The sequence below is a fragment of the Narcine bancroftii genome, chromosome 5, assembly GCF_036971445.1.
Source record: "Narcine bancroftii isolate sNarBan1 chromosome 5, sNarBan1.hap1, whole genome shotgun sequence".
In the NCBI taxonomy this organism is placed as follows: Eukaryota; Metazoa; Chordata; class Chondrichthyes; order Torpediniformes; family Narcinidae; genus Narcine; species Narcine bancroftii.
This window is the reverse complement of record NC_091473.1, coordinates 81,685,315-81,713,147: the sequence shown is the minus strand read 5'-3', so window position 1 is coordinate 81,713,147 and position 27,833 is coordinate 81,685,315. Positions and strand designations below refer to the sequence as shown.

The following is a 27,833-nucleotide window of genomic DNA, read 5'->3' as shown; positions in this document are numbered from 1 at the left end:
GGTAAATATTACATATTTACAGCTTTTCTGAATAACAGAATCAGCTTGATAAACATAAGAAATTATTGTTGGTATCTTTATCGATTGAGGTATCAAGGAAGTTAAGCTGTGGTAATCAAACCAGATAGCTGACAGGGTGAGCATAGATATGCCATCTTAATTTCTTCCCAATTATTGAAGATTAATGGTATAAGCTTTTCATTTAAAGTTTCCTTTTATTACAGCCCAACTGTTCATCAATCCAAATGATTCAGAGCAAATTGTCACTGTTTCCTGCTGAAGAAACTCTGGAAGAATTTACACATACCTGTTGCAGGACAGAAGGCTGGGCAGAGCAGGTACTGATTTGGGTGGAAGTTTTCCACTTTTAAAATGTGAGAAATGTGAACTGGATTTAAATATTTCTTTTCATGAATGAGAATATTTATGAGTTATTTCTGAAACAATTTAAATTCTGACCTATTTGGTAGGTTGAAATGCTCCTTTTTTTAATAATACAAAACCAATCTGCTGTTCAAAGTTATGGATAAAAATGATCCTGCATTCGTATTTTATCCATTTTCTCTGGTAGTATTCCATGGGGAGCTTGAAGTTTTTGTCCTCAGTCTTTCAAATTTTCAATTACGGTATTTTGTTTTCCATCACCAACTCATCTTCCTTTTACTTTCGTTACAGGGATCTCATGAAATGAGACATTCCTGGCTTTCAGCTCATTGCATTAAACTATTGCTTTGTTGAGCACAAGTTTAATAAACTTAGTAAACCCACATGATGGTGTGGGTTGTCTTCTGAGAATGATGTCAGTACATTTGGGCAGATTTGAAGTAATAATATCCAGAGCTTAACTCTTACTGTGGCTGAACCAAGAGTTTTTATTAGAAAATTCTTTGTTTCTGTTATGACATTTGTCTTTTTATTGGCTATTTCTCAGAGAGTCCATAAAAAATGTAGCTTTGGGTTACTCCCTTAACATTTGTATTTTCCTTGATTGTATAGGAGTCAGCCACGTGCAAAATTTTCATAATGTTAAACCTTTTCTCAAAATGTGATGAGAAAGGATTTCACTACTGTCAATCTGTTACAGAGTCTGGTAAATTGTGCCTAATTTGCCCTTTTTATTATACCATTTCTTTATAATGTTTTTAGAATTTTCAACCCATAAACTTAAATTCCTTTTGTTGTGTGTTCAGTATTGGTTCATTTATGATCAAAATCTTTTGTTATCTAGAGCCTACCGATCCAGGAGCTCTTAGTAATGAAAATACCCTGGTTGTGTAACTGGATTAGCAATTTGGAACTCCTGAGGCAGTATCCCATGTATACTGTATATTTCCACTGTATTCTCATATGCTGTATAATTCTAACTATGAAGAAGAATTCAATAAACATTTGATAACTGTAAGCTCTTCAATAACTTGGAAGTTGGTGGAAATTTGTTGTTTAAAAACTCTATCAGTTCATTATTTTCCTCTAGAAAGGAGAATGGGTCACTCATTACATAATCTGGTTTGCATTTGATTCTGTCACACATTAACTCGCTGATTTTTTTTATGCCTTCCAAAGTGACTCAGCAAATGACTTGATTGTTAATAATAAAAGTAACTTGCTGTACTGTTTAATTTTCCAGAAAACAATTGGTGTACTTTTTTTTTTGCACTTCTCTTCAGGTGGTTTATCAGTGGGAACGTTTATGTGACAGACGGGATGAGGAAGTTGGCTGCAGAACAGTTGCACAGCGATTCTGTAAGTTGTTTTGAAGAAGCAACTATGAGAAACATTGTGGAATCATCTTGGATCTGTATACTATCAATGTGAAACTGGCTTATGCAACTAAAGTCTCTGCTTCCACATTGTAGTATTTTTAGGAACAACTTTGGTTGTACAAGCTTAACCCGCTTACAAAGATCAATTCATCTCCCCATTTTGTCACCTTGTATTTGAATGTCTTTTTCCACAAAAGCACCTGATTATATGCACAACACATTTGATCTGATTTAATTAGTGTCATAATTCAATGTATTCTTTTTGAAATCTGATTTGGGTCTCCTCATTAGAAATAAGTGTCAGGTATTTATTGCTTTACCTTTGAGGCACTGACACTTGGGTTTTGTGGACAAACTTGGCATTTGGTTTCTCAAAGAGCAAACCCACAGAACAAGATTAAGAGGCACTAACAGAACTTCCTATTCCAATCACACAACAAAATCCATTATCTCCATCAACATCTAAGCAATATTTGACATTTAGATACTTCAAATCAATAATCCATTTACGTTATTCATGTTAATTGGCTTCATAAACTGCTATCAAAAAAGTCCTACCTTGTTTCTTCCATAATGTGGACCCCTTATACCTATCTTGTTTGTCCTTGTGTCCTAATTAATGAACAGGAGATAAATACATCACCAGATATGAGTCCATATCTTTTATAAGGAGAAGTTAACAATAAAAACTGCCAACATGGTGATTGCAGTTTACATAAAAATGCTGGAGAAACTAATCCAGCCATGTAGAGTTCTTTACGTAGCAAAGCTAAATATTGTTTCAGGCCTGAGTTTTCGAGGTATGAGAAAAAAGCAGACAGGTGCCTGAATAAAATGGTGGGTGAAGGGACAGGGGAAGGAGCACGGGGTCACAGGTAAAGAGTTCACGGGTGGATTTGGGTGGGGGGGACACGAGAGGAAAAAGCTGAGAATGATAGGGGAGGGGATAGCTGTTTGTTTTCTACTGTTCTGTCAGTTTTAAATATTTGTGCAAATTGCTTTCTTATTTTACTTCTCTCTTGAAGTTAGAGATTTTTTTTGATAAGTAATTTTGTATGTGGTCCATGGGCTCCAGAAACTCTGGAAAAAACATTCTAAACAGTTCATCCAAGGCACTGAAGTGTTGACAAGCTGATTGAAAATGGTCATTCAACAATGGCAGTTGGGAATCCTGGCATAGCTGATTGTATTCTCTGTCTTAGTTCTTAATGTGGAAAGACTTGTTCTAATCTATTTTCTGACTACCTGAGATGTTATTTTATTTTTTAAAAGAAGTTTACAATTCTCCTTGTGCTTTATAAATATAATCTAATTCTTGATTTTTTTTAGATGGGATGAATAAGTTAATCAGTTTAGGCACTGATGAATTTTCAGCTACAGAACAAATCAAGGACCCAGTCAAAATGCAGTTTCACAGAAAACCATATCAGGATCTCTCCATACGATCACTGACAAGTTCCACAATTGGACCTGGTAAGAGAGGTACTGACCAAGTTGTGGAGATTGGTTGTTCCTCCCCTCCTGTGAAATGCAAGCGGACTGAGCTGACCCTGGATGACTGGGATGTACTGAACTATTACTGATAAGTAACCAGATGCTCCAAAAGAGATGGTTTGCAAAGTGGGTTATGGTGAATAATCTTAGAGGCTTTCCTTTGTTAGCAAACCCCAGTTAATAGTTGCAATGTTTGTAATATTTCAGCATTTATTCTTCAAATGACTGAAATAGTCATTTATATTTCTGATCATGTTCATTCTCATCATGGAGTTAAATTGTTTTTTAGTTGTCCAGATAACTGAAATCAAATAATAAAACTTCTTAGAGTCCACAAGTTAGGTCTCCTTATACTCCCCCCTGAATATATTTATTTATTCTGAAAGTTCCTCTACTTTCTAATTTTGTATGTGTGAAAATGACTTGATGAGTAACCCGTATGCTTTAAATTCCATTTCTTTTGAGGATTGAGGCCTGGTTTCTTGTCACATTTGTTCATTGTGATGTTGCCAGGTGAGAGGAAAGAAGAAATTAAACATTTACCAATATAACCATGGCACTAATTGTTGACTTCATTTTAAGTTTTCTCGCATGAGTATTTTATCTTCTAGTGCTTAGGTGTGCAGGCTGCAGAAGAGTGCATGATGGAAGATAACACAAAAGGATGAGGAGAGAAGTCAATGTTTTTAGACATGCAGCATGGTAACCAGCCATTTGGCCCATGAGTTCATGCTGCCCAATTTACACCCAATTAACCTACACCCCCACTATGTTTTTGAATGGTAGGAGGAAACCAGAGCCTCCAAGGAAAACTCACGCAGACACAGGGAGAATGTACAAATTCCTTACAGGCAGTGCAGGATTCGAACCCCAGTCCTGATCACTTGTGCTATAAAGGCATTGCACTAACTGCTATGCCAACTTTGCCGTCCTTGCTCAAGAAGTAAGGAAGACTGCTACTATATTGCATTACCTGACATTGTTTGGACATTGACAGATGCATCTGTAGTCCACTTGTGATCCCCAAGTTAAAATTAAAATGAGCTAAACATTGGCTAAAGATTCCAAAAGTAAACAAATCTTTCAGGAGTCTTGAAATGCAATTCCTCTGGGAGTACAACAATTATAGCAAGAAACTTGCTGTAGCATAGATAATCCATGATCCAGCCTGTGCCAGCAATCTTTTCTATTCCAAGAGGAATACTTCAAATATGGCAGAAAGGGATTGATTCCTTGCTCAGGGAATGAAGTTTACTACCTTCATGGAATAAATGACAATTGGGTTTCTAGCCTTCACAGTATTTTGTTTAGGATTGAGGAGGTGCCAGATTAGGAAATTGACCAAAGCTCAATGAAGAGCAAGCATACAACTTGAAGCCTTAAACTGCTGCTATTACCTGTAAGTTAACTGGCAAAGGCAATTGGTCTCTGAGATTATGTAGTCTTCAAGTAATTTTTTTTTAAGCAATCCAAATCGTCTGTAGAATTCAGCACCATTAAATCAAATGCCTTTCACCAACCATGCTGCAACTACTAGGTTGTACCACATGAGGGCAGTAGAAAGTAAAATACTGTACAGTACTGTATATGCAGTGATGCAGAAGGTCTTGACTAGTAAGTGTTGTACTTTCTATTTGAAAGTATTGCAGACATTTTCTGCACAAAAGACAATGGAATAATGGTCAAATGAACTGCATTTTAGCAGTTCCAACAAACCGATTAATTTGGCCAGGCCAAGTCCTTAGTCGTTCAGAAGGGTGCTGTGCTTTGATATTGTTTACATTCATATGTAGGATTTTGGTTTAATATTTGGTCCAAAATCCAGCACTTTCATCTGTTTAATACCATCTTCGTAGCTGAACTGATTTTTCAGAATAGATTTTCATGTTCAAGTCCTTGGAATGCAATTGGCATTGTGGTGAGGTGGATACAGTAATGGACAATCACAGAAAAGGATTTGCATGACTGGAAAATCAGGATTAGGTTTGCAATTATTTATTGCTGTGGAATTTTAGTCCTTCACAGGCAGCCAGCCAGTCTTTACTCTCCTGCTGTTAAGATGAGTGCTGTGTAATAGATGACCACATGTTCTAACACTGTTGTTGAAGCATTGTGCCAGTGTGGTCCAAGCCACATACACATTAGCTGAAAGGGATGATATGTAGTGCCTTTAAACAGATGTATACAGACACCATGTGCTCTTACAATTCTACTTTCTTTACATAGCTCCATGAATATCAATACCTGCCCCTTCTTTGAAAGTGGCTCTGCCCTTTTGCCCATATCCACTCCTGTAGTTACTAATTTACCATCTTACTTCTTTTCCAATAAATATTTCATGTCAGATTGTGATAGGTGAAATGCTTTGCAGTTTTCAGGTTTACCTAGTTCATTGTATCAAAAATGCAAGTGTACAGCATGCATCTTCTACGCATTCTGGAATAGTTCCCATAGATTAGAAAGTCCAAATGTGATCCTACTATTTTAAGGAAAGCATGGGACTGCTGACCTATTAGCCTATCAGTGCAAGGAAAATCCTGGCATCCATGAAGTAGTAACAGAACACCTTAAAGGATATTAGGATTGAGGAGAGCCAATGTGGATTTTTTTGTTAAATGGTTTAATTTATTCTACTACGTTGAAGATGTGACTGGTGTATTTGAATTTTTATGTGGTCTTCAATCTCTAAAACATACAACAACTGGGTGATAAATTACTTGGATTGAGAAAAGGTTATCTGATAAAATATTAGGGGCAAATTGAAAGCAATGAGTAGTGAGACAACACAAGGGGTCTTCATGATTTGCAGCTCAATCATATTCAGTACTTAAACACAAAATTCATCCTAAAACTTGTACTGAATGCTAATTGAAATGTTTTTTTAAATAGACAGGTTGTCAATCCAAAATAAAATTTTATCTCCATAATCTGCCAAACTACATCTAGATCTACCATCCCTCACCTAAGCTTCAAAGCTCTAGTTTATATTTCTAGAACTAGACAAGGAATATCCAGTCATTATAATGCAATTTGATATTGCTGTCCAAAATTACAACTTGGCCTTTTTTCAAAAAGGAATCATAGTTAATCCTTAAATCCAATGTCAAACGATGTTTATGAATGCTTTGTTTAGGTAAAATGTATTAAATTTGGTAAATCATATTTAAATACCAATATTCAAACCATTGTATTTAGAGGTAGTAGAGAGATGAAAAGGATTACAAAAACTAAATGCCTAAACCAGATATTTAAGCTTTATTCTCAAGTATATACTAAACTAATTCAGTCATTTGTTTTAATGTAAGCTAATTAAGTTGCCCAGTACTTGATAGCTACAAGCCTCATGTTTATAAATTGCAGTGGTCACATTAAGTGTAATAGGGCAGAAATAAAATGCTCTGACAGGTAAAGTGGTGTACAAACCAATATTTATTGTAATGATTTCTTGAGCAAAAGAAAGTCTTGTCCACAAAGCCCATGTGAAGAAACATTTGAATTTTTAAAAAAAAACTACAAAAGCTGAAATTAGATTACAATAAAGTTATTTCAATAACTCAGCAAAAATTGTGGAAAAGTACTAAGCTCTGCCAAATAAAAACTACATGAAGGTTAGCAATGAGTTACTGTTAAGTTAAACTGTTCTCCAAGATTGTGCATCAATATTTACAATGCAGATGTGAGCATCTCCATGTTTCCAGGGCATAATGTTCAGTCACAACCCATTTCAATAGTTGACATAGAAAATGCATCACATTAAAAGTTACAAGCAATGTCATTTAATCTGTACACCAGTGTGATTGAGAAGTTCAGCTGCTAACAGGTTTTCAGACATTTTCACAAGATTGTTGTGCAACGAACTTTTGAATCGCTCAGAACTTTCATAAAATAGTCTGTACCCAAGATCAAGTCAAATTATCATTTATATCTAGGAATGTGACAATAACATCTTAATTTTGAAAATTCACCTCAACCAGACATATGGCAAAATCACTTTCAGATTCCAGAAAACAAGGAGAGTCCAAATTTAAACCTTATCACTTAAATAGTTGACTGGTCCAGGTTCACTCTAGGAGGCAGAGGTGCAGCTGAATCCTTTTCATCCTTGGACTTGATGACAATCAGAGATGAAGCTGGATATGAAGTTAGCTTCAGTTCATTCATAAACTCCATGTCTCCATATATGCTCAGTTTCTATAACAGCAAGTCACAAATGTTTAGAACTGTCACTGCTCATTGGATCTTCCCATATTTAAACCTGATTACGGTCTCACTAGTGGCAATAGACTGGTGAAAACAGCAAGAATATTTGTCAATTCTGACCCTTGACAATCCAGTGGGATTGAATACAATACTGTATATTAGCATCCGAAATATTTTCATCTACATCTGGACAAAAATCCTGAACTAAACAAAATTACTCTTTTGAAGTCCTGAAGGTTAAATGGGAAAAATGTTGTGATATAATTTTACATTCACTGCTAACTGTACAGATCAAGGATCTATCAGTTGCTTACAGTTCTAAACAGTGCCTGGCATCCAACTGTCTTGCATCAAATTGGCTTAACAACAAATTACATTAAAAAAATTTGACCTGGGTGCAATTGAAAAATAAGATGGCAAGTAGTCTTGGCAGGTAAATGTAGAGAGATAGTTTCTTCATATGAGCTCAATCTACAACTTGAGAAGGAACAGGCCAGAAACAGATGAAATTTCCTCCAAGTTGTGAACATTCGAAACTACTTGTAAAACTCAGAAAAAGTCGACACATTTTTTAGGACATTCCCAATCCCTGTTTTTAATCTATTCTCTTAAACCATCATTCAATGGAAACTGAAGGGTCAGACAATTGTAATAAGTCATAAGATGGTCATTGTCAGGCTTATGACAACTAGGGTAGGAAGCAAAACAGATATACTCTTCAAATAATAAATACTGAAATTAATATGTGGAATGGCTACTTATTTAAAGACAACCTCACTTGATTGGTCTTACTGTTTGCTTTCCCATCTTCCAAGCACTATACATTAATGTTTGCTGCAGTTAAGGTATTATTGAAGGGAGTTTCACTGAGGAATATAGTTAAAGTGCTTTGGAATTGGTACATTCAAAAATCACCACCCTCGCTTTATCAAATAATCCAGCATAAGAGATGCACAGGTTTTAATTTTTTTTCTTCCACAGATTCAATTTAACATGCTGTTTCCTGCATTTTTTGTTTTTATTTCAGAGGGTCATTTTGTCTGAGATAAATGATCTGGACACCCCTGGACTTTGCAGTGTGATTGCATGCTATTGTGTCAATAAATTAGGTATCCTACTCATTAGTTTTCAGATACAGTAAAATCCAAGGTACCTGGAATTCAAGTAACTGGCAAAAAAAAAAGGAAATAAGTGCTTCAAAATATAAAAATGTAAATAAAAGTTTTTAAATTGTAGAAGTAAATGTTCTCCAAAGCAACATAAACAGAGTGAAATGGGAGCAGAGATTTAGCCAGCGGAGCACCCTGCCCGCAGCAGCTGTTTGAATAAAATGGCAGCACCCAAGATGAAGAGCCAGCCGACGCCACTCGCCACTGGGGCAGCTCTTCCAAAGTGTTTCCCTATCCCTTTATTTGTAAACCAGGGGATAGCACGGTTTGCACAACAGTTACAGTCCTAGCGACTGGAGTTTAAATTTTGTAAGATACAGGAATTACCGGATTAGAGATTTTTTTCTAAATTACATTTTGTACTGTCTTTTTAAACTGTTTATTCTTAATGCAGGTTAGGCATTGTAAGAGGTTTCTCAGGCAACCTGAAAATTTGCATGTCCAGCATCTGCAATCCCCATAGGTACCAGATACTGGGGATTTTCATGCAATTTCTGAGATGTTCCCATTCTCCAGAAAGTGCAAAGAACAAGATAAGCAGTTTACTTATATAATATAAAAAGGCAAATAAGCAAAATTTATAGCCATGAAACTGTTACAACACAAGGTAGGTTGAACAAATGAAATAATCTTAACCAAGTAAATGGCACACTGTTTACTCTTGAATTCAAAATGCAAGGAGGTTATAGGTTAGTTAGGGCAGCACGGGCTTGAAGGGCCTGTTATGGTGTACATCTAAATTAAGATTAAGTAGGTGTCTAAACAAGAAAAAAAATTGTTCTTCATTATTAAGCAATTATAACGCAAATCTACTCTCCAACTAGGATTTTAAAAATATTTTAGAAGCAAACATGTACAAAATTAGTTTCTGCGCTGAACTCTGTTAATTGTAATGTGCTTTTATAGCTGTAGAAATATTTTAAAAGCATGGTTCATCTTCAACACACCTTGCATCAATAATGGTAAGTTTGCATGCAGTTATTAATCTTACAGGTGACACAGGTGCTACATGGAAGTGTAGTGTTTGAAAATGATCAAATGTAGTGCATACAATCCATGGATAGTGGTTAGTTTCAAACATCACACCAAATACTCAATGTTTAGCTTACATTAATTTCTCCAAATGAATTACAAATAAGAGTCTTACTTCTGATGGAATGTGCTGCTCCACAGCCGTGGCAGCAGTAGCACAACCGATCCAGAGAAGCACCAAGACAGAGAGCACCAAAGTGGTAGTTAAGATCCAGCGAGGTATCCTTGCATTCCTGAAATAAGCCAATTAATGTTTGTTATTCCTGAAAATCATGGGATTGTAAATTCCTACACACCTGCTCTCATTTTAATTGTTCCTTGCCTAGATCATTCAATCTGTATGTTTATATCAAGGATACTTCAAGAACAATAATCAATAGACCTTTGATTTAACAATTTTACTTCCCACCCATAACTTCCCATGGGATATGGTATTCTAGTACCTGCTGTTCACCGAGCTAACAAGCTCCAAATTCAAACTCAAAATTATTACCAGCAGTCTCCTCATGGTACATTAAGAGCAAAGTGTAAAAACAGTTACTACCAGAATTCAACCTGCTCTCTTCTGACATCCATTTTTTTTCTCAAAAATAAATCAAATAAGAGTTTATCTGAGTTTAAGATCACAGGAAAGAAATAGGCCCGTTTTATCAAATACATCCTGGTTGATCCAGATTTAAAATAATCTACCAGCCTTAATTTTCATTTTTAAACTCCAATCCAGCAAAATTAGGTAGTTTATCCAAGTGCAAAATTAGTGTCAGGGCAGCATGGTTGGCATAGTGGTTGGCACAACACCTTTACAGCACCTGGGTCTGGGGTTCAAGTCCTGCATTGTCTGTAAGGAGTTTGTACATTCTCCCCATGTCTGCATGGATTTTCCCTGGGGACTCTAGTTTCCTCCCAGTTCGAAACGTACTGGGGTGTAGGTTAATTGGGCGGCACAGATTCATGAACCAAAATGGCCTGTTACTTTGCTGTATATCTAAATTTACATATACTGCATTTATCAACTTCAAGGAGACTAAAAGAGGAATTTGAAGACACCACACAATTTCAAGTATCTTTGAAACCAGTATCATTTCCAATTTTCCTGTTCTTAAACTTTGCAACTGTCACTGAACTACATAAATTGCCTCACTGTTAGTTATAAGGCCTTATTCTGATATTTAATTTAATCCAGGAAAATCAAGAACTTGAACATTTAAAATAAAGATAAATCTAACAAAGAGAAAAACAAAATATTAAAATTTGATTTTCTCATTTTATGTATCATGAAAGCTCAAGCAACTTGTTTCAACTAACAACCACCACCAATCAAATTGTATTAAATAATGAAAAGTATTTTGAACCTGACCAGAGACTTGACGACAAGTACTGCTCAGGATGTACACAATAAAATGCAGTGGTATAAAACAGTGTATTTGTTGAATTTGCACATTATTGCAGTGAGATCAGGGTTGACCAAGTTTTTTGGTTGTGGGCCAGATACATAAAAATACAAGGAGTCAAAGGCCAAACAATATTAATGCCAGTAGTTTTCAACCAGTTACACAGCAAGACCATCAAAATTTCATTTTCTATCAAAATAACTATACACTACTGAACAATTTAACATTACAATAGTTTATTGACATGTGCTCACATATTACAGTAAGTATTTTTTATATCTGCTGCTCTTAAATTTAAATCAATACAATAAAACTCACTCATTCAAAAAAGCTGGGTGCAAAATAACAGGAGAAAAGATCAAGAAAGGGACACGACAGTCTCCAACATTCCTCCACAACTGTCACTCCATACAGTTCATGGTCCAATTGTGCACCTTAATTATTATAATACAATGTGAAAATCTGTAGATTGGCTGTTAAAGTTAACAGATTTGATGCAAAACAAACATTTTCCCAATGTATATGAAATTTTAAGCACTCCCTTGCTATTTTCCACTATGCTTAATCAACTGAGGTAAACTTTTCTAACTGAAGTAAATGTTTTCAAAATCAATGAGCAACATTGCAATGGTTGGTCTTGTCATCGTTCAAAATGGCAACAACATCTAGTGTTGAAACTAATTGCAATGTACATACAGTGCAATTTATTGTTAGAGACTATGCCCTAATGGACATTTTTCCATTTTATTTGTAAAATTTCACTTGAGCCACTTAACTGCAGTTGGCCTGGGAACCATAGTTTGGCCACCACTGAGTTAGATCAATCAGAATATCACTACTTGAAAAGTTAAGACTGCAATATCTTCAAGTTTTACAACTATATGGAGGAGTCACATGATGGAGTAGTGGCCGGTAGGAGAATATCAGCCCTCTCCAGAAAAGGAAAAAAGTGAAGAAAAAGCAAAGCCCCGGACACACAAATCACAACAAATAAAAAATAAAGGTGTGGAGAAAATGGCACCCAAGAAAGAAAAGCCAAAAAACAATGGGAAGAAAAGAAGAAAGAAAGACGCCGGAAGAGAAAGGTGAAGGCCTTGCCTGCACAAAAAAGCAGGGACCCGCCGTAGAAAGAGGAGCCCACTCCCCGAGGTTAGTGGAGACCCCGCAGGGTCGCGACCCACCAACCGCAGGACTGCAAAATTGGCTCACTGAGCCAAACAGGTGCGCAACTGCGCGTGACTAGGAGAACACCGACATGCGGGGAGACCAGCTGTGGAGTGAAACTCCACAGCACGAACAGCTAAGAGGCCCGACAGCAGGGCTCCCAGCTGGAAGATAAAGAAAACAATGGGAACGGGAGGGGGGAGAAATAAAAAAGGAAACTAGAGACCAACAGATAACCAGCCCAGAAGAGGACCAATATCAAGAAACCATGGAAAAAAAATACCCAACAAACTGAGACAAGCGGCTCAACAAGAAAGTCAGAAGAGACAGATACAAGGAAGAGAAATAGAGGACAAACCCAAGGGCAGACACAGAAGAAGAACACCAAGCTCTGCACAGAGGAATAGGAGGTATAATGAATGGACAAAATGGATTTTAAAAATTTTCAACAACAAATGAAAGCATTAAAAGAATGGGTGACACTAAAATTTAGTAAAATGAAAAGTACAGAAGAAAAAGTGAGTAGAATAACATGCAAGGAAAAGATTAGAAAATGTGGAAGAACGTGTAATGGCAGTAGAAATGGAAGTGAACGACTTAAAAAACTGGAAGAAAGTGACAAAAAAGTTAAAGAAACACAGGAGTTGTTAGCTCAGAAGATGGATATAATTGAAAACTATAGTAGGAGAAACAATATAAAGATAGTGGGCCTTAAGGAAGATTAAAAAAAAGGCAAAGATATGAAAGAATTTATAAAAGAATGGATCCCAAAAGTCCTGGGAATGCCAGAAATGCAGGAAGGAATGGAAAAAGAAAGGGCACACAGAACATTATCCCGAAACCACAGTCACAACAAAAACCAAGATCCGTTTTACTAAAATTCCTGAGATACACAACAAGAAAAAATATATTGGAGAAAGCAATGAATAAAATTAGAGAAGACAAAAAACCACTGGAATACAAAGGTCAAAAAAAATTTTTTTTACCCAGACACAAGTTTTGAGCTCCTAAAGAAAAGGAAGGAGTTTAACACAGCAAGATCGATCCTATGGAAGAAAGGCTATAAATTTATGTTAAGATATCCACCGGTGCTTAAAATAGTTATCCCGGGGCAGCAAAACAGACTGTTCTTAGATCCGGAGAAAGCATGAGAATTTACAGAATGCCTGCAAGACAGAAAGAGAGATGTAACAAGAACAAAGAACGACGACAAACTACATATAAAGATGTAAAAATATAAGTAAGAACTAAAGGAGGAAAGAAAAGGGAAGTACGGGAGAAGAGGGAAAAAGAAAGGTTTAAAAAAATAAAGAAAGAAAGAAAAAGAAGAAAAGGGGGAGCTTTGTTGTAATGTGAAGTTTTCTGGAGGGGGTTGGGTGGGAGAGAATAACAGTCACTGCGAAATCAGTTGACACTTGCGAACGAGTTCACAGTCCGAATGGAGAGGGGAGTTGTGGTTGCCCGGCAAGGGACAAGGGGTGACTCAGAGAGGGTGGGGGGGGGGGGAAGACCACTTGGGGTAAAAGGAATTTTAGATGTGGGAACGGTTGAAATATTTTATGTTTTAGAAGTGTTGTCATATAGTGCGTTCAAAAAAAGAAAACTGAGAAATGGAAATGGGGGAAAGGGGGAAATGAGATGTAAACAAAGTATGAGATGGCTATGTTGAACTATATGACAATAAATATTAATGGAATACATAACCAAATCAAAAGGAAGAGGCTATTAAATTTACTGAAAAAAGAAAAAATAGATTATACCATTCGTGCAGGAAACACATCTAACTGAAGTGGAACACAAGAAATTAAGGAGAGACTGGGTAGGGCACGTAACGGCAGCATCATACAACTCAAAAGCCAGAGAAGTAGCTATATTAATCAATAAAAATGTACCAATAAAAATAGAGGAGGAAATAATAGATCCAGCAGGGAGATACGCAATGTTAAAATGTCAGATATATTCAGAACTCAGGAATTTGGTCAATATACATGCACCTAATGAAGAGGATCAAAAGTTTATGCAAGATATTTTTTTTGAAGATTGTAGCTACGCAGGGGAATATATTGATACGAGGGGACTTTAACCTTAATTTGGATTCAAAGATGGATAAAACTGGACAAAAGACTAGCAGAAAGAACAAAGTAGCCAAATTTATTGTTAAATCGATGCAGGAAATACAACTTTTGGATATATGGAGGAAACACCCAAAGGAGAAGGAATACTCATATTATTTCAGTAGACATAAAACATATTCAAAGATTGACCTGTTCCTGTTGTCAGCCCATATCCAAGGCAGAGTTAGGAAAACAGAATAAAGCTAGATTGTTACCTGATCACCCACCCCTGTTATTAGCAATAGAGCTGGAGGACATCCCTCCAAGAACGTATAGATGGAGATTAAACTCCATGCTATTTAAAAGGCAGGATTTTAGAGAATTTATTGAGTGCCAAATTAAAATGTACTTTGAAATAAATATGGAATCAGTGAAAGACAAATTTATATTGTGGGATGCAATGAAAGCCTTCATCAGAGGGCAGATAACAAGTTATGTAAAAGATGTAACAATCGGGAAATAGAACAGCTGGAAAGGGAAAAAGGCCATCTATAAAAATTAAATATTCAGCCATTAATGAAGAAATTACAGGATGACTTAGAACATTGGAAAGATTTATCACGAACACTGATAGGAAGGGTAAATTGCATTAAAATGAATATCTTCCCAAGGATACAATACTTATTTCAATCATTACCAATTCCCTTAACAGAGAAATTCTTCAATGAGGTAAAGAAAATAAGAAAATTCTTATGGAAAGGGGGAAAACAGAGGATAGCACTAGACAAATTAACAGAATGGTACAAACAAGGGGGCTTACAGCTACCAAACTTTAAGAATTATTATAGAGCAGCAAAATTAAGATATCTATCAGATTTTTATCAAACAAGGGAAAAACCAGATTAGACCAGGATAGAGCTAGATAAAATAGGGGAGAAGGTACCAAACATATACTTTATAAGTGGGATCAAAAACTGGTGCAATATAGAAGTTCACCAGTACTACGCCATCTGCTTAACATTTGGAAGAAGATTCACATAGAAAGGTAAAAAAAACAAATGACCAACTACCAAAATTATTATTGACGCAAAATCAACTAATCCCTTTCACAATAGATAACCTTTCCTTTAGAGAATGGGAGAGAAAAGGGATTAAAAGAAAATTGTTTTTTGGGAAATAATTTTTTATCATTTGAACAAATGAAGTACAAATATGGAATAACTCATGGTACAATGTTTGCATTCCACCAACTGAAAACCTACTTAAAGGACAAATTGGGAAGCAGACTGAGGTTACCAGAACGAAGCAGCTTTGAATATGTGATTACAGACACAATGACAATTAAAAGATTTATAACAAACATGTACATCAAGCTGCATGAGAAAGAAAATGAAATAAGCTGCAAATCCATACAAAAGTGGGAACAAGCTCTAAACAAAGATAAAAAATTAAATATGGGAAAAGCTAGGCTCCGGAACTATGAGGAATACAATAAACACGAGGTTACGCATGATACAATATAATTGGTTACACAGGCTATACATCACGCCCCAGAAGTTAAATAAATGGGATCCAACATTATCAGATAGATGTTTTCGCTGTAAGGAGGAAACGGGAACAGTACATGCAATTTGGGCATGTGAGAAAGTGAAAAAATTTTGGGAAGATCTAAATCAGGTATTAAATAAAATCACAAAAAGCAACATACCAAAAAATCCAGAGATCTTTCTTCTAAGTAATAGAAGAAGTAAAGAACTGGATGAAGCGCAAAAAAGATTTATTATGATAGCCTTGGCTGTAGCAAAAAAAATGTATAATGTCAACTTTGAAATCAGAAGAGAGTCTGAGAGTACAGCAATGGTACATGGAAATGAATAAATTTTCCATTGGAAAAAAATAACAATTTAAAAAATAAAGTCACATTATTTGAACAAATTTGGGAACCGTACATGGAACACAACAGAGAGGGCCTACCGCGGACCTCCACCCCCTAAAATGATAGAATGAGAAGACGACAAAATGAACTGATCCAGTGTGTAAAAGTAGATGACACAATTTTCTTTTTTATTTTCATTGTGTGATGATACTGTTTAATGGGTTTATTGTATTGTACATGTTGAACATTTAATGGGTTTGGAGTGGGGTGGGAAGGAGGGAGGGGGGAAAGGGGAGAAAATGACACTATATTCAAGAGGGAAATGTATTTTGGTTAATATGGTTCAGTGTGAATAATTTTAAAAAATAAAAAAGTTTTACAACTATATGTGAAATGTACTGAGAATTTAAACAACCTGTTAAATCATATACAAAAAAAATTAAACAAATACCCTGAAACCACCATTTTTAACCAACCAAATTCTGCAAGTGCACTCGATGGAAATTGAAAGGTCAGATAATTGAAATAAAAATCATAAGCTGGCCATTGTCAGGCATATCACAACTGAAAATGCACTTCAAATAATAAATATTGAAAAATGGATATAAACAGCTTCCAAGTCGAGTAATTCTAAGAATTAGGTCCAAATTAACACATTCCTTTTTCTACCCTCCCCTCGGACATTGGGGAAACAGCACCCTACTCCATCACAGTGACCCTGTTTGGCCAGGGGTGGGGGCTGGTGAGGCGTCGTCATTGAATTTGACTGTGCCTTGTCCAGCATTCGGAAAGCACCTGTGTATATATTGACCCACTTGATTAGTATGTTTTTTTTTTAAATTGTCTTTTTGTTTATTAGTTATTGATCACCTCCTTATTGGTGACTGGTGTGACCTCCAAGGGGTGGATTGTATTGTCACAAAACAGCACTGCCCCCTACCGCGAAGGACACACCAGCTGCCAATCAAGGTTTGGTTCCACCCCACCCATTAATGCATACCTTGCCATTGGTTCCATGTAAATTATCTGGACTGGACTCTCCAGCCTGCCTGTACTTGACCATGGGCAGTTGTAATTGATTTAACCCTCCTGGCATCAAGTCATTGTCCATGCTAATGACCTGGGCTGGATCCTCCAGCACTAAAAAGGTGCCATGTGTTCTTTTTTATCCCTCTGCCAGCTTGGGACTACCCTGCTTCATTCCAGGCCTAAAAACTTGCAGCATAGAGTCAAGGGATGGTAGGGCATCATGGGGATATTTCCTTGATCATTGTAGGTACCAGTTCATTGTATCTGTGTGTTTATTTGTTCCCATGCTATTTTTCCGACGTCTGTTATCAATTGTGCCTATAACTTTCAGGGGTGTGCATTTGCGTCATCTGTCCCATTTCCCACACTTCCCTTCTGTTAATAAAATCTTTCCCTATAAAAACTGTGTCAAAAGTCCTTGCCTTTGAGACCTACCAAGCCTGTTTCCTCACTCACAACTGAGGCTTTTCAGCCTGAATGGATGAACAGTCATAACTGGTGTTAGCACCCCTGGACTGGAAAAAAAACATTCTATGCTTTCCAACTCCATTCCAAGAAGCACTTGAACACAAAGGTTCCCCCCACTAGTTGTTCATATAATTGAAAGAACAAGAACTATTTTCTGCTTTCAAACAAGGCAGATATAATCATAAAAATGAACCATAACTGAACCAGATAGGTGCCTTAAATTAAGTAAAATCTAATTATACAAAGGATCAATTATCATTCAGTACTTAATTTCAGTTTTTAAATTAAGAACAGATTCCTTTGTATCCTGACAACCAACTGCAGAGATATACAACACGTCTACAGTATCTCCTGTTTTGAGACAATTTCATTAAGATACCTACCTTGACAAACACTCCAAGACACTTTGATTTTCCGGTTCATGACCCTCTTTCAAATACAAATCGGTTCCGTGTTCACTTCTGAAAGCTTTGCGAGTATCATCATAAAATGCCTTGGCTAAGCGGTCTGTACATAAAAGCATTTAAATTTTAGATGCAGCCCTTACTCAACCTTACACTAATATTTTTTATTAGTAGCCTGAAGAACCAATACTCATGGGCTCAAAGCACTAAATCAAAACAAATTTAAAACCCTGATGATATGAAATGGGTGAGACCAAGTTAACATATTTAAAAATCAATGTGGTATTTTAGCTATTAAATCGGTGACATCTTTTGCCTTTGTAGGTAGAATTATGTCACTTCAAGAAAATAAGAGCAGAATCTGTATTTAGAAGCATGAAAGACAAAAATGCTAGTAAAATTTTGATAATCTGCTCTAAAACTATTTGGAAATCCCAATAGTTTGGCAGCTGACTCACCAGTTCAGAGTCCTAGTTTGCACACTCTAAATTGACCAGGACCCATGTATTGCCTTAAAATTTGCTGGCATCAATGGATAATTTATCATACAGTGTAACGCCACCAAGCTAGTGCACAGGCCACTTGGAATCTAGTGAAGAAAATACTAGAATCTTTTGAAGAAAATAGTGGATACAGTGGTGAAATACATGACAGGATCAAAAAACCAAAATTTTGTTTTGGGATGATGTTCAGGTTCTTCAAACTTCTACAAATACAAAGGAGGCTTTGTACACTTTTATTTTTTTTTATGCTATCACTTCATATGAGATCTTATCTCCTACTGGAACATGTCTTGTGGATCAGTCATAGCTGGCTCAGAAACTGAGCACCTTGTCCAACTCTTGGTATATACCAGACCCCAGGTTCACTGGAGGGTTGTTTGCAAGAATTTAAAAAGGAAGCTGAAAGACAACCAACCAAAGCATTAACACCAAATAATTTGGATAGAATGATGAACTTGGGAATAATATTTTAACTTTACAAGCATTTTTGCTAATTTCAATTGCATTAGAATACACTTCGATTTATATGGCGATTGATCTGCAAGGTTCAAACCAGCAAGACATTTAACCACACTATCTCAGGAGTAGTTGTTTTTTTTTAAATTCATTTTTGGGATCTGGGTGTGAGGTCAGTGTGCAACTTAGAGGAAGAACTGCAAACTGTGGTAGACCCATGTACCTGTTGTCCATCTTGGCAGTAATGTTCCTGACTAGGCAGGTGCTATTGGAATAGCTAGGGCTAGCTAACCTCTCTCGAGAGCTGGCCTTCATGTTATATTTGGCTTCAACCTCTTAATATGTAGAGCAAAGGACTGAGGGAGCAGAAAGGGAGGAATGTGTCCAATACCACCACTCCCCCCCCCATTCGTCCAGTGCTACCACCACCTCTATCCCCCATGGTCTGGCATTGCCAACACCCCAAAAGATTCCATGTCCTGGGGTCAGTGAGGGATGAAGGATTCCATGAAGAGGGTCAATGGTCTAAAAGGTTTGGGGAGCCCTGTGCCAGACAATGTTATTTGCCACTTATCAATGCACATTAGCAAGCGTGGGCCACTTCATTTGAACTCTTGACGAGAGAACTGAATTCCAGAGAACATTTGGATCGAGGCTGTGCAGGGTTATGGAGCATGAAGTCCTGGCAAAACCTAAAATGGGCTTTGTTGAATATGCTGCTGGTGAGTAAATACCACACCAATCTAAATGATGCAATGTGATGATTAGGATTATAGCATTAAAAGTGCTCTTCTATTTACGAGGGTCTGACTCGCAATTTTTCTAAGTTCCAACAGTACAATAGCGTGATGGCCATTATTTACTTTCATGAAATATACGTTAAAGGAAGGCAATCTCAAGCATTGTTTATTTTGCCAATAAACATTGATAATTCTTCCAAGGTGAATTCTTTGTAGCCTCCTTGGTCAATCACTTTTTGTTCAGTCGGAAAGTTTGCAGGGAATGATAAAACTTTCAGGAGAGAGCGGGGCAGTGGGGGAACTCATACAGCACTGTCAAAGGAGAGTGAGCCTACAGGATTATAGTGCGGGGACTGATACAACATTGTCGGTGTTATACAAGGTAAACCTATATTCTTTTTTGACTTACAATGGGTTTGGCAGAACGCAAGCCCATCATAAGTTGAGGAGCACCTGTAGTCTAGTTAGTGAATTTTCCTTTTTAGTATTTATATTTATAGTTGCATATAGTTCTGGTTCCCCTTCTGCTCCACTGAGGCAATAGTACATTCCATTTCATGCTTGTAACCAGGGAAGCTTTCAGACGATTCCACATGTTTCAAAGCATCACCAATCTAAATTATGAAATATTTGGAAAGATGGCTAAAAGCAGGTTGCAAGGAAGACCTTAAAGAAAGAATGGAAAGGTATGGAATTCCATAGTATGGACATAGATGGCTCAGGGCACACCCATCAAAGATGGGGAAATTCTGAAATTGAATATTGCAAATCAGGTTTAATCATTATCAAAAAAGATTTTACCAACTTTTCTACTGCCTGTGTTAGAAGCAGGCTTTAGGAATGGTATAAATTAGGAATCAAAAGTTATAAAGACCTTTTTGAGATAATTTTGCCTCTTTTGAACAGTTGTCAGCTAAATTTAATCTTACTAATACTTTTTTTAAAAAAAATATTTAAGTTAGGCATTTTGTTCAGTCCAAACTTTGATTTTCCTCAATCTCAAATTCTAATATTCATGGTGGATTAATATCATCTACTTATAATGGCTTATTAGATTTAAGATCAGCCTCAACGGCTGGGATTAAAACTGATTGGGAAAGTGATTTGAACACATTTTCAGATGAAGACCGATACTCTACTCTCAGCTTGATTAATGATTCTTCATTTTTTGCAGGGCATTGTATATTACAATTTAAGGTGGTTCATAGAATACATATATACAAACATATATGTCATCATTTTTATGCAGAGATTAATCTATTATGTGAGAAGTGTAAAATTTTTGAAGCTTCATTGATTTGTATGTTTGGGAATGCCCCAATTTTGGAAGATTTGGGGAAAACATTTTCCAAACTTTATCAATGATTTTTAAGATCAAAATAGAACCATGCCGTTTAATTGCCTTGTTTGGTTTTTCTCATGAACTGGTTATACTTTTGTCCAGGATCAAGTTTTAGCTCTTAATATGTTGATAGTCAGATGAGCAATTTTAATAAAATGGGAAGGTGATTCGTCACCTACTCATACACAGTGGTTACACGATGTAATGTCCTACTTAAGTTTGGAGAAAATTAGATAAAATATTAAAGATAGAAAGTTTCAATTTGAAAATATGTGGGGCCTATTCATAGAATTCGATCATGATTGAAAGATTTAAGAAGCTTGGATGCTCTAGTGATTTTGTCAGTTTCTGATGGTCACTATTTGATCCATTTTGTTTTAAACATCTTTTTCTACAAGGTAGCCTTGATTGGAGGGAAGGATAGAATAGATTTAGTTTTAGGTTTTTGCGTTTTTTTAGATTAACTTGATATGATTTAATTATGGTTATCATAAATCATATTAAATTAGACAGAACTTAACCCTTGTGTAGATCAAGGAATTGTGTAATGTAGTTTACTTGGTTTTTATCCAGAATTATTTTTAAGAAATATTATTAAATAAACAAATATGGATACATTTTTTGATTTACATTTATATTAATTTGTGATATGTATATCATATTATCTGTTATTTGTTTAATTAGAGGTCTTTGTATGTAGGATTTATATTTCAAACTCAATAAAAGTATTTTAAAAAGGAAAAAGTTTTATTATTCAAAATGCTTTATCAGTAAACTGGATACCCAACCTCTGCCATGGTAAGTAAGCCCACTTGAAAATTGCATGTTCTCATTAGTTTCAGAGATGAAGGATAAAGGATAAAAGATACCTGATAGTGCCAGAGATGTTTCTTTGATGTTGTCCGTTCGCAGCTCAAATTGTGGAACCACAAATCGTACATCTGGTTCAGACTTGAAACAGAAAAGCGTCAAAAAAAGTTAAAGGTAAATAATATTGTACAATGTGAAAGATATCCAAAAGCATTTAGAATCAAAGTCAGACCTCAACATGATATTCAATATTTAGCTGCCAGACGCAACAGATTTCCAACAAGAATCTTTTTAAACAAATCCAGCAAATTGACTGTAATCCAAATTCTATTCCTAAACTGTGATGTCAATTCATAATGCAATGATCCAGCTTTTGTATACTGTCACCACAAATTATCTAAAATGGTTTCAGTGATCAACTCTTCCTTCATTTTGCCTCTGCATAGTCTCATTTGAAATATTCTTCTATCTTGTGTCAACTGCAATGGTTTATAATTTTAATGATCATCTGCAAAATAAGTTATTTTTACTTTGTAGGGTTTCCTTTCCAAATTTCAATCGAAATTTTCATAAAATCTTGCTTTCAAAATATATCTAATTTTCACACAAAATCATCGCACATCGAGTCAGTCTCAAATAGTGCAATTTATCCAGTGAGAAAAATCCAATCATTGGGGGAGGTGGGTGGGTATGCCACATGATAACATGGAGGTAGACTTGAATTCTCTACTCTGAAAGTTTTTTTAAAAAGTCAAAAAGGCTGAATTAATTGAAAGAAAATAGAGAGGAAAGCTATTGGAAGGCCTACAGAATAATACAGAATTCCACCCAAGAAAGATAAAACAACCGTTACTTTTCAAGAACCTGAACAAGAAAAAGAAGCTGATAAAGAAGGATTCTGGAGCTGTCTGGAGGGTAGGTGCCCAAGGGGATAATCCTGGAGCTGGGGGAGACCACTGTTCAAGGTCTTCCCCAACAATGGCCACCAGTTACGGGTGAAGTGACTCTGCATAGAAAAAAAATGGAGGCAATTTGTAAAAAGTCTCAAGAAGCCTCCAGCTCCAGCAATCAAGAAGAGGAGCAGGAAGAAGAAATGTATGTTGAACAGAAAATTTTGACCAAAAGACTTGAGAAAATAAAGTTATATATCCACAACTGAAATGTAGAAATATATGGATACTTTCCAGCAATCTTTGCCACAGTTAACAATGGAAATTAAAAAGTGCAATGAGTATAAATGAAAAAGATTTTTACAAAGGTGGAAAGAATGCTGTCGCAAATAGACAAAAAAATTTGAAGTGATAGAAAAAAAATTAAAGGTAATGAATTTGAAATCCAAAATGTTCAAGACCAAATAAAGAAAGTTCAAGCTGAAGCAGCCACAACAAAAGGTCAACTCAAAAAATTGATGTTAGAAAATTTCGGTAGAAGAAATAATATAAAAATTGTTGGACTTGAAGGCTATGAAGGGCTGGATATGAAGAGATTTTTTTTTACAAAGTTGGATTCTGCAAACTTGGGGATAACTGAATTTTAAGGAGATACTGAGATTGAAAGAACTCATCGAGCACTATGACCTAAGCTGCAGCCAGATCAAAAGCCACATTAGATACTGGTCAAGTTGCTTGGTTATGAAGTGAGGGAAAAGATCTTGGAGCTGGCAGTGAAGCAAGCGAAGGAGATTGAATCACCATTGATTTATAATGAAAATAAGATTTTCTTTTACCCTGATACAAGTTTTGATTTGTTGAAAAAAAAATTCAATGCTGTTAAAAATGTGCCAGGGAAAAAAGGTTACACTTTTGTTTTAAGGTATCTAGCCGTGCAAAAACAGATTTTTAACAGAAATGAAGCAAAAGTGTTTGCAGATTCACTGCCTGAGAAAATGAGATAAGAACTGGGAGATGTCTGAAGAGAGAGAGATATATTGGGAGGAGATTTTAATTTTGCTTTAGACCCAAATTAGATAGATCGAGAGATAGATAAAAATAAGGTAGCAAAAAATGGTAATATATTTAATGAAAAATATGGATTTAATGGATATTTGGAGAAAAATCTATCCAAATGAAAGATTATTCCTTTTATTCTTTTCAATTTAAAACATTTGCAGATAGATGTTTTTAATTTCTACACTATTTCAATATAGAGTACAAAGAGTGGACTAACAAGCGGGGGTTCTATCAGATCACCTTTAATTTTGTCTATTTCATTGGAAGAAGAACAAAAGGTAGGTTATAGATGAAGATTAAATAGAACTTTGTTGAAAAGAGAATTTTATGATTATATGAGTGAACAGATAAAAAAATTTTAGACACTAAAAAGATTCAGATGTGATTAAGTTAAAATTATGGGACTCTGAAGGAATATTTGAGAGGTCAAATAGCATACTTCAAAATAAAGAAAAAATATGAAAGTAGTAATTCAATTAGATAAAGAGATGATATTGGAGAAGGAAATTCAAGTACATAAAGATGAGGAGAAAATTGTTCCTAGAGTTGAAGAAATTAAGACTCAGTACTGTGCAGATTTAGAGTGGGGATCACGACAAAAATAATGAGTTGGGCAAAATGGCTCAAAGTTTTATCAAGGCAATTAAAAAACAGAACAAATCTCTAGAACGATAATTGCAACCAAGATATCATCAGGTCTGATAACTTTTAAAACAGGAAATAAATTATAATTTTAAAGAATTTTATGCTAAGCTTCATCATTCAGAATCTATGAAAGATAATAATAAAATAAGAGATTGTATGAGACAAGTTAATTTACCGGTGTTAAAGGAGGATGAAAAGTTAAGATTGTCCGAGAATTTTTCAGAAATAGAAGTTTGAGACCCTAATGTCACTACAGAATAATAATAAAAGTTCACCAGTACTGCATCATTTACTCAACATATGGAAGAAGATTCACGAGGAAAGGAAAGAAAAACAAATTACCAACTTCCAAAATAATTATTGACGCAAAATCAACTAATCCCTTTCACAATAGATAATCTTTCTTTTAGAGAATAGGAGAGAAAAGGAATTAAAAGAATAGAAAATTGTTTTTTGGGAAATAGTTTATTAACATTTGAACAAATGAAGTACAAATATGGAATAACTCATGGTACAATGTTTGCATACAATCAACTGAAAGCCTACTTAAAAGACAAATTGGGAAGCAGACTGAGATTACCAGAACGAAGCAGCTTTGAATATGTGATTACAGAAACAACGATAATAAAAAGATTTATAACAAACATGTACATCAAGCTGCAAGAGAAGGAAAATGATGAAGTAAGCTATAAACCCAAACAAAAGTGGGAAAAAGATTTAAACAAAGATAAAAAAATGAAATATTGGAAAAGTTATGCTCTGGAACATGAAAAATATAACACAAAGTTACGCATGATACAATATAATTGGTTACACAGGTTATATATCACGCCCCAAAAGTTAAATAAATGGGATCTAACATTATCAGATAGATGTTTTCGCTGTAAGGAGGAAACGAGAACAACAGTACATGCAATTTGGGCATGTGAGAAAGTGAAAAAATTTTGGGAAGATCAAAATCAGATATTAAATAAAATCACAAAAAGCAACATATCAAAAAATCCAGAGATCTTTCTTCTAAGTAATAGAAGTAAAGAATTAGGCCTTGAACTGGATGAAGCGCAAAAAAGATTTATTATGATAGCCTTGGCTGTAGCAAAAAAAATGTATAATGTCAACTTGGAAATCAGAAGAGAGTCTGAGAGTACAGCAATGGTACATAGAAATGAATTAATGTATTCCATTGGAAAAAAGTAACAGTTTTAAAAAATAAAGTCACACAATTTGAACAAATTTGGGAACCGTACATGGAACACAATAGAGAGGGCTTGCCTCGGACCTCCATCCCCTAAAATGATAAAATGAGAAGACAAAATAACCTGATCCAGTGTGTAAAAGTAGATGACACAATTTTCTTGTTTATTTTCATTGTGTAATGACATTGCTTAATGGTTTTATTGTATTGTACATGTTGAACATTTAATGGGTTTGGAGGGGGTGGGAAGGTAAGGGGAAAAAAAGGGGGAGAAAATGCCACTGTGTACATACAAGAGGGAAATTTTTGTATGTATTTTGATTGATATGGTTCATAGTGTGAAAAATTTTAAAAATTAAATCAACAAACTACAGAATAATAAGACACCAGGTGAAGATGGTTTTCCACCATCATTTTATAGAGTTTAAGGATTTATTAACGGAGGTATTAGATCAAATGAAAGAGGTTAATGATTTACCAAAATCTTTTAAAACAGAATTAATAACTAATTCTGAAGGAGGAAAAATTGTTTACAACCTTCATCATATAGGCCTGTATCATTATTGAATATAGACTATAAAATAGTAAGCCAATACATTAGTTGAATCTTTACCAAAATTAATAAATTTAGGTCAAACTAGTTTCATTAAAAATAGAAAAGCGGCAAATAATAGTTAAATTGTTATGCTTGATAAATACAGCACAAAATATGAAGATTGCTGCGGCAGTGGTAGTATAAGATGCAGAGAAAGCATTTGATCAAATGGAATGGGACTTTTTCTTTTTTTTTTATAAACACTTAATGCTTTTTGGATTCCAAATGCTTTTATAAATTGGATAAAGACATTATATGATCGACCAAAAGCAAAAATTATTACAAATAAACAAACATCACAACCTTTTTTGCTTGAAAGGTCTACTAGACAAGGTTGTCCATTATCACCCTTTTTATTTGCATTAGCGATTGAGCCATTGGCAGAAGTAATTAGAACTGACAATGAAATTAAAGGATTTGAAGGAGGTAATAAGGAACATAAAATTAGTTTATTTGCTGATGTTATAGTATATTTAACAAGACCAGAAATATCTTTAAATAAGATTAAATGAGAGATTAAAAGAATATGGGCTAGTATCAGGTTATAAAGTTAATGTTGATAAAAGTGAAGTGATGCCTATGGTGGATATGATTTACTCTCAATGTGAAATATTGACAAAATTTAAAATGGCAAAATGAAGCAATCAAATATTTAGGAATTAAAATTAGTATAAATAATTTGTTTAAGTTAACTTATCTGCCATTGTTAAAAATTCGAAGAGGATTTGAAAAGATGGAAAGATTTACCAATAACGTTAATAGGATAAGTAATTGTATTAAAATGAATATTTTTCCAAGAATGCAATATTTATTTCAATCGTTACCCATTCATGTACCAGAATCCTTTTTTCAAAGTTTGAATAAAATAATACAAGTTTCTTCGAAAAGGTAAGATAACAAGAATTGGTTTAGAAAAATTAAAGTGGAAATTTGATCAGGGTGGACTAAGACTGCCAAATTTTAATTATTTTACAGCAGCTCAATTGAGATTTTTGTCCTCCTTTTATCAAAGGGGTGAAAAACCTGCTTGGGTTCAAATGGAAATGAATAAAATTGATGAAACCATTCTGAAGCAAATTCTATATAAATGGAATAATGAGTTGTTTAAAGGAACTAGAAATATGACAGTATTAAAACATATTAAAAATATGTAACAGAATTCATATTGAGAGGAATTAAAAATGATCAATTATCAAAAATGTAATTAAAACTTTTTACCCCCTCCATAAATCTTCGTCCGCGAAGCCAAGCCAAAGAATTAAAATAAAATCAATTTCTTCCTTTTACTTTGAATAATTATTTATTTGTCAATTGATAAAGGTATACAGAGGATAAAAGATTGTTTCTTAGGATCTTTTTTTCTAACCTTCGATCAACTAAAAGATAAATGTAATATACCTAATACAATTTTTGTATATTATCAATTAAAAATGTATTTAAAAAAGAAACTGGGAGCAGGTTTGTGACTCCCTAAACAAAGTCAATTTGAAGATATAACAGATATATTTATTGTTTAAAAATTATTAGCATGTATATAAAATTACAAGAAAAAAG

General features: G+C 35.0%; 2 protein-coding genes across 8 annotated transcripts in view; one reads left to right on the top strand and one right to left on the bottom strand.

The window, feature by feature from the left end:
* lrrc42 (leucine rich repeat containing 42) overlaps positions 1 to 12,018 on the top strand; it is a 30,874-nt gene extending 18,856 nt beyond the window's left edge. For all 6 annotated transcript variants that reach the window (XM_069938067.1, XM_069938066.1, XM_069938069.1 and 3 more), the window contains 3 exons: positions 225 to 338; positions 1,668 to 1,743; positions 3,093 to 12,018. In XM_069938067.1, the coding sequence (XP_069794168.1) occupies positions 225 to 338; positions 1,668 to 1,743; positions 3,093 to 3,346 (444 nt within the window). In that variant the 3' untranslated portion in view covers positions 3,347 to 12,018. The remainder of the gene's footprint in view (positions 1 to 224; positions 339 to 1,667; positions 1,744 to 3,092) is intronic.
* Positions 6,669 to 27,833, bottom strand: part of tmem59 (transmembrane protein 59) — a 64,015-nt gene continuing 42,850 nt past the window's right edge. For both annotated transcript variants that reach the window (XM_069938071.1, XM_069938072.1), the window contains 4 exons: positions 21,955 to 22,036; positions 18,024 to 18,147; positions 9,774 to 9,891; positions 6,669 to 7,448 (listed from right to left, as the gene is read on the bottom strand). In XM_069938071.1, coding sequence (XP_069794172.1) covers positions 7,296 to 7,448; positions 9,774 to 9,891; positions 18,024 to 18,147; positions 21,955 to 22,036 — 477 coding nt within the window. In that variant the 3' untranslated portion in view covers positions 6,669 to 7,295. The remainder of the gene's footprint in view (positions 7,449 to 9,773; positions 9,892 to 18,023; positions 18,148 to 21,954; positions 22,037 to 27,833) is intronic.